This window comes from Trichophyton rubrum (assembly GCF_000151425.1).
Source record: "Trichophyton rubrum CBS 118892 genomic scaffold supercont2.9, whole genome shotgun sequence".
In the NCBI taxonomy this organism is placed as follows: domain Eukaryota; kingdom Fungi; phylum Ascomycota; class Eurotiomycetes; order Onygenales; family Arthrodermataceae; genus Trichophyton; species Trichophyton rubrum.
In genome coordinates, this window is record NW_003456420.1 from 682,941 (window position 1) to 693,438 (window position 10,498).

The 10,498-nt window shown below is 47.1% G+C and overlaps 5 protein-coding genes across 5 annotated transcripts; 2 read left to right on the plus strand and 3 right to left on the minus strand.

Annotated features, from left to right (window-relative positions):
• Positions 1–94: 94 nt before the first annotated feature.
• TERG_07231 (uncharacterized protein) lies at positions 95–507 on the plus strand (the record flags this gene model as incomplete). The annotated part of the gene is made up of 2 exons (XM_003232335.2): positions 95–190; positions 256–507. The coding sequence occupies 2 exons, from the start codon at positions 95–97 to the stop codon at positions 505–507; spliced, it is 348 nt and encodes a 115-aa protein (XP_003232383.2).
• Positions 508–1,515: 1,008 nt separating this feature from the next.
• TERG_07232 (potassium/sodium efflux P-type ATPase, fungal-type) lies at positions 1,516–3,029 on the minus strand (the record flags this gene model as incomplete). The annotated part of the gene is made up of 2 exons (XM_003232336.2): positions 1,516–1,962; positions 2,019–3,029. The coding sequence occupies 2 exons, from the start codon at positions 3,027–3,029 to the stop codon at positions 1,516–1,518; spliced, it is 1,458 nt and encodes a 485-aa protein (XP_003232384.2).
• Positions 3,030–4,664: 1,635 nt separating this feature from the next.
• On the minus strand, positions 4,665–6,472 carry TERG_07233 (uncharacterized protein; the record flags this gene model as incomplete). Its single annotated transcript, XM_003232337.1, has 3 exons — positions 4,665–5,355; positions 5,464–5,920; positions 6,001–6,472. The coding sequence occupies 3 exons, from the start codon at positions 6,470–6,472 to the stop codon at positions 4,665–4,667; spliced, it is 1,620 nt and encodes a 539-aa protein (XP_003232385.1).
• A 1,042-nt stretch (positions 6,473–7,514) lies between these two features.
• On the plus strand, positions 7,515–7,943 carry TERG_07234 (uncharacterized protein; the record flags this gene model as incomplete). The annotated part of the gene is made up of 1 exon (XM_003232338.2): positions 7,515–7,943. One exon carries the CDS (start codon positions 7,515–7,517, stop codon positions 7,941–7,943), a length of 429 nt encoding a protein of 142 aa, XP_003232386.2.
• Positions 7,944–8,314: 371 nt separating this feature from the next.
• Positions 8,315–9,470, minus strand: TERG_07235 (uncharacterized protein; the record flags this gene model as incomplete). The annotated part of the gene is made up of 2 exons (XM_003232339.1): positions 8,315–9,266; positions 9,340–9,470. The coding sequence occupies 2 exons, from the start codon at positions 9,468–9,470 to the stop codon at positions 8,315–8,317; spliced, it is 1,083 nt and encodes a 360-aa protein (XP_003232387.1).
• Positions 9,471–10,498: the final 1,028 nt, after the last annotated feature.

Consider the following 10,498-nt stretch of genomic DNA (forward strand, 5'->3'; position numbering starts at 1 on the left):
ACTGTCGTCTTGTGTCTGGGGGCTTCTTCACTATACCATACCTTTCTTGAACCATTCCGCACCAATAGCTAAACGATGGCTATTATGTGACTACATGGGAATCATCACTCTCATACAGGGCTGCTTTATCAGTGGAATCTATTTTGGATTCTACTGCGAGCCTTACCTTCAGCGATTATACTGGACTATGGTGTGTCTACTAAAGTAGATATATATACCCGGCTGGATACATCAGCTAACAACCGAGAATTACAGATTGTTGTCCTTGGCTCGTTGACAGCGACCATACTGCTGTCGTCCAAATTCCAAGACCAAAAGTGGAGAGGATTTCGTGTTGCCGTGTTTGTTTGCACTGGCCTCTCTGCATTTGCGCCTATTACGCATGCTCTATTTCTCTACGGACTAAAGCGAAGTATGAATGTTGGCCTGCCTTATTATCTCACTGAAGGCGCCATGATCGCTTTCGCGGCTTTCATATATGAGGTGAGAAATTCCCATGCTGTCTAAACTTTCCCATGCCTATAGGCTGAGATTAGCCTCAGCTTTCCTGTCAAAGCATTCGTGGTTCATGTGTGTTCTTGAACTAACGAGATATCAACAGAGACAAATTCCTGAACGATGGTTTCCTGGGAAGTTCGATATCTGGGGGCATTCCCACACTATCTTCCATTCTATGGTAGCCCTGGGGATGTGCATACATTATGTCGGCCTCCTCGAGGCACTGGAATATACTTACTACAACAGTCAATGTACTGTTAGATAGACGTAAAAAGCGGGAAGTAGAAGTAGACACGGCCTCCCTGTAAACTATATACCCATAGAAGCATGAATATACATGATGAATTGCGTTTATGCATTTATCATCAACAATAGTCTATGTATATGTGCAATCTATAATATGCCGCCCACTCTACTTCTCTCGGTATACCAACATGCTGCTCTCAATGTCAGGTTTTTGTTTACCAACCCCAGGAACCAAACGTGCCTTCCGCCTGAAGTACACCCTCTTCGCCAGCTTCCATGTTTCTGCCCCAGCGAAAAACAACACCGTACCTACCAGGACGATTCCCCATTCCCACGTTATGCCTGTATGACGGAAAACCTTCCTATTTATAATGGGAATGTATAAGAGTGGAACAACGATGACAAACCCGGAGATATTTGCCCAGAACAAGAACTGGTTTTGCCAAATATCGCGGCACCACTGTGAAGCGATACCGGATGATGAAGACGAGGGCCGCATGTTGAAGAATGAGCGGCGCATATCAACCATCTCCCAGGCTAGGAAGAGGACGAACCATGTCAAGCATGCGAAGGTAGTTGCTCGTGCTCGGAAGACTAGTTCACACCCATCGTAGACCTTGTTACAGTTTTTTCCAAGGTAACCATCTCCAAAGCCGTAGATTACTAGTGTAAAGGCTCCTAGACACAACGCGGCAACCCAAGTGCCGTAGACAACCATGTCTAACATGACCTCCCAAGTAAAAATGCCACGCTTAATTACAGAGTTAGTAACTAGACTTGAAACCGCCGCATACTAGAATGAAGAGAGATACGATGGGTTTCTAGACTTACCTTATGTGGAGGCCTTTGCATGATATCCATCGTCGCCTGCTCAAAACCGAGTCCCATATCCGGAAGCCCCGAAGTAATCATAACAAGCCAAATAATCTCAACAGGGCTCAATGGGAAAACAGATAAATTATCCGCATCCTTGAACACAAGACCAAGAAGTAGAACTATGGCCTGTGCGAAATTCTGGGAGAGAACATGTAATATGAACTTCTGTATATTATCAAATATTCGCCGACCTTCCTCGATAGCATTGAGAATTGAAGCAAAGTTATCATCGGTCAAGATGATATCTGATGCATCTTTTGCGACATCAGATCCGGCTAAACCCATGGCTATACCAACATCAGCGTTCTTAAGAGAAGGCGAATCATTAACCCCATCACCCGTCTGGCACAGTTAGCTTATTTGTGATTTGTGGGTAAGCAGATTGGGGGTTATGTTACCATGGCTGCAAATTTGTTTCGCCTATGTAGTGCATTGATCATTCTAACCTTGGTGTTGGGTGCACATCGTGCTACTACCAGGGGGAGCTCAGGGAGGGTATCAATCTCGGTATCTGACAGCTTATCAAACTGCTGGGCAGTCATAACCATGGAATCAAAGGTGGCTTTACTCAGCATATCGGTATGAGATGGAAGAATCCCTACTTCTGTGGCAATTGCCCTCGCTGTGCTTGGATGATCGCCTGTTAACATGTGGACAGAAATACCGGCTTCGTGGCAGCGACGCACTGAAGGCGCAGATTCCGCGCGGGGAGGGTCGTAGAGTCCAATTAAACCACGGAAAACCAAGTCATGCTCCACCTCTTTGCGATCCAGGTCTAAGTTTTTACAGTTTATGGCTGAAAGTGGTTTGCTAGCGAGAGCAAGAACACGAAGACCTTGTGCAGCAAAGGCTTCCATGTTAGCTAGAATGTCACCCTTGATCTCGGGGCCTATGGCCTCCAACTCCAAACCGTCAACGCTTTCAATAGCTGAACATGATGACAAAACTCGTTCAACAGCCCCTTTAGTAAAGACGAACATGTCGCCCGTCGATGATTTAAAGACAGTGGACATTTTCTTAACATCCGAGTCAAATGGAAACTCAGCAAGTTGAGTCCATGCCGGTTTGTCTCCAGAAATTAGTTGAGCACGGTTCCAGTTGAAGCGAGTAGCAAAGACCTGAATGGCGATTTCCGTGGGGTCACCATGTGTTTCCCAGTCTCCAGTAGCAGCTTCACGAACAACTGCAAGGTTGGCCAATGATGCAACTTTGAGGAACTCATCAAGTGGACAATCGTTCTCTGTTTTGGTATATTCACACTCAGAAGTATCTTTGCTCTTTGTGTAATCTATTTTGTGTGGTTGTTTGTGTTCAAGGTACAGCTTACCAGCCCTCGGGTTGAATGGCTGACTTGTTTGACCGACTGAATATGTACCTCGTGCAGGTACCCATGCTTTGTGCGCCACCATTTTCCCTTGAGTAAGAGTGCCAGTTTTGTCAGAGCAGATGTCTTCCAAATGTTAGCTTCTATCGGTGTACAAAAGAAGCAAAGGGCTACTTACCAGTAACTGATCCAAGAGCTTCTAAAGAGTTCAAATTTCGTACAATGACATGTCTTTTCACCATCCGTTTCGTTCCAACTGTCATGGAAATGGTCAAGACTACCACCAAGGAGGACGGTATCATACTTAGGCCGGTGGCCACTGCATAAACAATTACTTCCTGGTGGTTGCTGAATTTATTTGCAGCAAGAACAATAATAGCACAGATGACTGCAGTTCCGAGTAACATGAGCGCAAGCTTGGAAAGCTTTCTCTGCAACGGCGTACCAACATTTAGTCCCAAAATCTCGCCAATAGCATCATAAACGGTTAAAGAGCCAGCTTGAATATAGCGATAATAACTAGCAGATTCGTCTGGGTTACGCTTTACATGCCTATGCCGCGTACCCTTTGCCCGAAGTGCAGCCGCAATGGATCCGATTTCTGTATGTATACCTATTGAAAAGACGATGGCTCTCGCGCGACCTTTGGTAACAATTGATGAGCTGAAGCAGACGTTAAGACGATCACCAGGTCCAGTATCATCACTGAAAGTTGCATCGGCATCTTTCCGCACTGGCAGGGACTCGCCAGTGAGCAGAGCCTCATCTGTCTCCAGGTTGACGGATTCTATGAGCCTACACAAAGTTAGTATAGAATATATCTACGCCACAGAGAGCACATTAGTTACCTCACATCTGCTGGGACAGTGTCACCAGTCTTCATCTCTACTATGTCACCGGGTACAATTTCTGCAGTCGCAATAATAATTTGACGCCCATCCCGTACCACACATGCTGTTGGGAAACTCAATGATCGAAGCGAGCCCATAGTCTTTTCTGCCTGGTATTCCTGGACAAAGCCAATGCTGATATTGATGAGGATGACTGCTACTAGCACACCTCCTTCAATCCACGCATTAATACCAAAGCTCACTGCCATAGCCATGGCCAAAATCTATTTGTCATGTTAGCCGGAGTCATTCTATGTATATTCCAAGGGGTAAACTTAGGCCTTACCAATGTCATGGCATTTGCAATCTGGCGGAGTAACATTTTTGCAGGCTGGACAGGTTCCGTGTTCCCGAGGTCATTTCTCCCATACTTTTCTGATCGTCTCTGGGCTTCTGAGCTGTTCAAACCATTCTCTGCGTCGGAGCCTATCTCCTTAATGACAACTTCATATGGAAGACTATGAGCCGGCTGTGATAGGATGCATTGAGCTTGACCCTGCTCGTGATTCATAGGCTGGGCCTCTTCCATGGCTGCTGCAAACTGATAGCGAACAAAAAAAGGGTACTGATACAACCCTCCATCTGCAGCTAGTACTCAGGTAACTGGTTTATTTGCTTTGCTTAAATATGATGAGCAAAATCGTCTCGAGCATGAGTCCTGAAAATAAGGTAACCTCTAACCATGCATAGAGTGCCGCCAAGCTTCCTGATTAGGAAATAATGCCAAGAGGTACATTGGATATAAAGCTTGGCTCGACCACTTGTCTCAAGCTGTGGAATATAAGAGCAACGACGTCGACGGCGGGAAGAGGCAAGGTAAAGGTGAGATATCAAACGACAATCCAGTCATTTCCGAGGCCCTTCAGCTTCTTAAGCCATCCGCTGGCCGTTTCGACAGCCGTGTCTTCCATCGCCCATACTGCCTTCAGCATCTCAATGGCGGTATGGACATAGCCCCAGGGCAGCATCTCCCATAGGTCATTAAGACGAGCCACTATCCAGGCCCGCTGTGCTGGATCTCGACTTTCGGCACCGGCTATGAAAGTGGGCCAAGAAGTGCCTTTCAATAGCAAGTTTCCGGGGAGAATGAAGGAGAGGTGGCCAATTATATCTTCGACAATGCGCTTTCTGCTGCCGTCATCCATCAAGTTTGCGGATGGGACGGCTTGATGGATGTAGAGACAGACTGCGGACTTGTGAGCCGAGGCTACATGGACACGGCTTTCAAAATCATTGTGGGAGGAGATGCCTTGTACGGAAGCCGCCCAAGCATCGATATTGAATGTTCTAGCTCTCTCCATCAGGTAGCGGGCTTGCTCTTCTTCAAAACCGGTAATCATGTCCAGATTGGACAGATGGGATGCCGAGAGCATTATTTGTAAAAGAAATGCAGGACATGACATGTAGCTGTTGGCCTCTGCACGCTCAAGCAATGGCAGCACATCCAGAAAGGGGTAGCGGCTCGTCGTTGACCCCATATTTGGCTGTCGAGCGGAAAAGGTCGAACCAAGGATGTAGTAGCTAGTTTTCAAAAGATTAAGCTTTCGATTTCTTTTTGTGTGGTTCCGTAATAGATAATAGGGTAAAGGTAAGCATTTTTTGGGAAAGAGAGATAATTATTTGACTTACATGAGGCAGTCAGAAACGACATGGTCGCGCAACGCACTCATAGCAGACGATATGTTGGAGCGTTTTGATAGGCCAAAGTAGTCGATAAGTTTCTGGGCACCTTCGACATGTACCTTCCAATCATCCTTTCCAGAGCTCACAAGCTCATAATTAATAGAGAGTAGAATGGCCGTAAGCACAACTTCTGGATCAACAGCATCTATATCGTTCATGGCCTGGTTGAGAAGCTGGAGAGTCTTCTGCTTTGCCATCAGTGCATCATGATGAGGATATTGGCCAGGAACTCCATTCAATAGACCGGGGCCCTTTGACATCACATTTGATATATGAATAGCAGAATTGGCAACGATGACATGCAGCAGGAGTGCATGGTCCCTTATCAGTGGAACAATGCCACGATAAGGATTGTGCCTAGGAACGTCATATGTTACAAGATCACGGCACATCTGGTCCGTAACTAAAACTCGTAGTCAGCTATTTCTGTTGAATATTCAATTTTTATGCACACATAATAAAATAAACAAGGCTAATGATTACAGTGCGAGATGTAGAACCGAGATGAACGGTCAAGATCTTGGAACAGCGGGTCCACCAGGCACGGATTAATTGATACGGAGGTTTCCCCTTCGTTGTCAGAGGCCTCCGCTTCTGCTTCAGCCTCAGCCTCACCGTCAGGCATATTGCTAGGGACAAAACGGTACTTCAGGGGTAGACAAAGTTCCTGGTTCCCGGACACCGCAGTGGAAGCCGCCGCCTGGTCGGGGACATGGAAGGACTTTCCCATCATCTTTCCACGGCTTGCCACGCCTCTGTTCCAGACGAGCAGTTTACCGTAGCCTAGGCACTTCTCTCCCTTCTTAATGCATTTTTGACAGGATGGCAAAGAACGGTCACACCTGAGCCTTCGACGTCTGCAATTGTGGCATGGCTTTGCCACAGCCGCGCTGGGTGCTATGCTAGCACTAGTGCTGTCCACGACAGTAGAAGGCGCCGGACCAGTCGCGGCCATGGTTATCGTCAGTCGGACAAACTCTTCTCCAGGGCAGAAGGGGCATAACGTCGTCTGTGGGACGCTGAAGCGCACGAAGTCGACGATGAAGAAGCAGCCATTTTGATAGACGACGTTGTCCCGAGGTCTTGGCGTTGTTTTGCCATCTGTGCCTGACTAAGCAGAAACATCTTCAACATCAAAAATAATAACACACTCAACTAACTACTGCTGCAGACTCTTGAGACAACTTCTATCCGAAGTGTTTTATCTTCAGCAACAGCTGTATATTCAGTTCATCCTTAGCGCGTTACTCAGCGTTTCTTCTGCAAAGTCGACCCGGGGTCAAGGGGGCCGTCACGGCCAAAATAGAACAGCTCGCGGCAACCCCTGGTGGTTTTTCTCTTTCCTGGTCGCACTGCCACCCGTAGCGGCATGGGCCGAAAGGTAAAAATAGGACAACATGACGCAGGCTGTAGACGCAAGGTACGATGTCACTGGCTATGGCCCCAAGATACCCTGGTTGATGCAGTGTGAATAATGCGTCCAGGTGGATTTATCTTACTGAGTTCCCCTCATTTTGTTTACACCGTACATTAGTTCGGTAGAAGAGGGGTTACTCCGGACCCTGGCGGACGCGATGCATAGAGGCGTATGCCGGCTAGCTTGGAGAGCTGTCATGGGTCGATGTGTTATTGATAGTAGCTCGAGGGGGCTCATCGCCATGAGCTTGCAGATGATAGATAAAGAGGTACCAATTCCTCGTTGGTAGGGTAGTCAATTGACATCAAATCCAAGTACGGATACCGTCCTGCTTCAATACTCTCAAACAACTTTAGTACTCCTGTACTACTGCCTACTACCATTATTACTATTTTATCATCATGCTCACTTCACAAACGATCGTGCTACTCATAATAGTAGCAGAGGTGTTGATATTTCTAGTTCTCCTGGGTCTGCTGGTCGTTCTATACCGCATTATTATTGTACGGTATAAAGAGAAGAAAGCATCTACTCCACGGGACATTGGTACGTTACTACGCATAACACTAATAGAGAGTAGATGTATGTATGTACTAACACTTTCCAGAAGCATTCCCAGTTCCAACTACAAGAACTACGTCACCGGCACTATCCTTGGAAAAGGAGCTCCTTCATCCGGCCCTACGAATCAACACTAATGTCAACACCAGTAATTCACCGCCAGCACTTCAATCAACGATCACAAGGCCCAGCGCTACTGCAAACACTACCAACAAGCCAACATACACTACACCAGAGCCATTCCAGTCTGCTAGCGCCCAACTACAGTATAAATATCTTCTTTCACGCCTACACACCCGTCCTCAGAGGATACAAGCTCTGCGATCAGAATCTGTTCCTCGTCATTACTCGTCTCAGGTCTCAAGACCCGTTAGACCGATCCACACCACTTTGCTACCACCTAAAAAGCTGCCGGTTATTCAAGAATCGGTGGCTAGGGGTAGTGTGAATGTTGTTTCTCCTTGTTCAGATGCTGTTCGACCCCATACTTCGGCAGATCAGGTTGATTAATGTCGTTTTCTAAGCATTTTTCATCTCTTTCTCTGGGTCCAGTTACGATGCATACATGGCGCTGGAGGTTTGGTTGTCGGGATATCACGGAGTTAAAAAGGCTTGTTTGGCGAGGCATGGAGTGATTTTCAGCATATTATGGCAATAGACGGATATCAGTATTAGAGCAACATGAATGATAGTAATCAGATGTATATATTCGAATGGTGTCTTATTCTTGTTATCGAATGGGTAATGAACAGATGATAATCAAAAACTCCTCGCTTTAACGTATCTTTTTGGTTTTAGCTCATTTATTTACATGCTCATCTAGCTAGAGCCAGCAGCTTCGAATCGCTTGTTAATTCCCATGACCTTCTCTACCTCGTTCTTGCTGCCGAGGAAGATTCCACTTCTGTCATGTATATGTTCTGGCACTATTTCCAGCAATCTCTCCATCTTAGAATTGATAGCTGAACCACCAGCATTTTCAAAGATGAGAGCCATGGGGGCACACTCGTACAGGATACGGAGCTTGCCCTTTGGACTCTTAGAATCAGCCGGATAAGCAAAGATACCACCGTACAGCAGGGTTCGGTAAGCATCAGCAACCATGCTACCAATGTATCGGGAGCTGTAGGGCTTCTTGCCGGTCTCGGGGTACTTGAGTTCCTCAAAGTACTTCTTGACCCACTCAGGCCAGTACATTGAGTTTCCTTCGTTAACGGAGTAGATGGAGCGGCTGGGTGGGATGCGCATGTTGGGGTGGGTAAGGATGAATTCACCAAGAGCATTGTCGAGAGTGAAGCCGTTGACTGTTCCTGTCTTCACAGTCATAACGAGCTGGGCAGAGGCGCCGTACATGGTGAAACCAGAGGCAACCTGCTGGGTTCCAGGCAGGAGGACGTCCTTGGCTGTGACTGTCTTGCCGGCTCCGAGGATCTCGTCAGGGAGCTGGAAGATTCCGAAGATGGTGCCAACAGAGACACCGGCATCAAGATTTGAGGAGCCGTCAATGGGGTCGCAGACGACAGCGTAGCGGGCATTGGGGCTCTCATCGAAAATGATAGCCTGGTCTTCCTCCTCGGAGACAAGGAGACGGCACTTGCCTGATCCCCGCATGGCGGCAACGAAGACATCATTGCCAATCACGTCAAGCTTCTTCTGGTCATCTCCGGTGGTGTTGGAGGAGCCAGCCAGACCGGTGAGGTTGATCAGGGTGGCACGACGGATGTAGTATGCGATGGACTTGAAGGAGAATTGGAGAGCATGGCAAAGAAGACTGTCAAAGCAGTTAGTACACACAATCTATAAAACGGCATTACGCTGCAATTGGGACATATGGGAGTTCATACGTGAAGTCACCGGTAGCCTCTGGGTGTTTTGACTGCTCTTCAGTCAAGAACCGGGTGAGGGTGATGATATCAGTGTTGATGTTCTCGTTGCCAACGGCACCAGCGCCGTTGCCGTTTGTAGCGTCTGCCATGGTGGATATCTGTGTATAGAAAGAAGACGAGGAGAGAAGGAAGAACAATTCAGCAGGACAAGACAACAGAATGCAGCTTGGCTTGGTTCAAACAGGGGGAGGAGAAGAAGAAGGAGAAGAAGAAAGAAAAAGAAGAATTATATCTGCGTCCTGTCTCCCAACTCCCCGTCTTCTTCTTCCAACAACGTCACAAAACTAGCCAGAGGTCACTGGACCCGCGGGAGTTGCCCGTGAACAGCCGCCGCGGGTAAGGTCGCAGGTACTTCTCCGCCCATACAAATTTTGCGGGTGAATGAAGTCACTGCGACCTCCGTGCTGCCCCTCGAACTGCCTGGCTGCCCCTCCCGGCTTATTTTCGCGCGGGTTTTCTGCGTGTCAACGTGACCCTGCTCCCCTTTGAATTCGCATGGCCGGAACCTAATTGCTGGCTCAGGGGCCAGCCGCCAAGGTGAATTTGCTGTCTAACTGCATGATGGAAACTACATATCAAAATAATAATAATAGCTAGTGCATCGACATCAGCAATTAATAGGATGAGCGTCCGTACCTGAAGAACCGCAAGCGAAAAGAAACGAGAAAAAGTCACTGCAGAGTCGATCATGAGTACCTATTACTAAGCGGATGTTTATCCGTTCGGATTAGTTGTCGGAGTATTTATCTTTTTACGGTAAAAGGCCTTGGCGCTGCTAACTTGAAAAAGCTTCAACTTTTTGATTGAATTTTCTTCCTTCCTTTTTCACTGTGCGAATAAAGAATATCAACATCAACAACAACAACAGCAGCAGGGCTGATTATGGGCTGCTAAACAAGATGCCTACTTTACTAACTATTATAGCTTTGGACCCGTATCATGGCTGCTTCTCCTGGTAAGTTCTTCTTGGGCAATTGGCTTGGGTTTGAAATATTTTGTGCTGTGTCCTGCCTTGGTGATGATTTGTACAACCGCTTAAACTAGAGTCTTTGATCTTCTTCAGAAGAGATGAAACTCCAAAATTGCACACGTCAGTCTGAATTGTATTTGACTACTT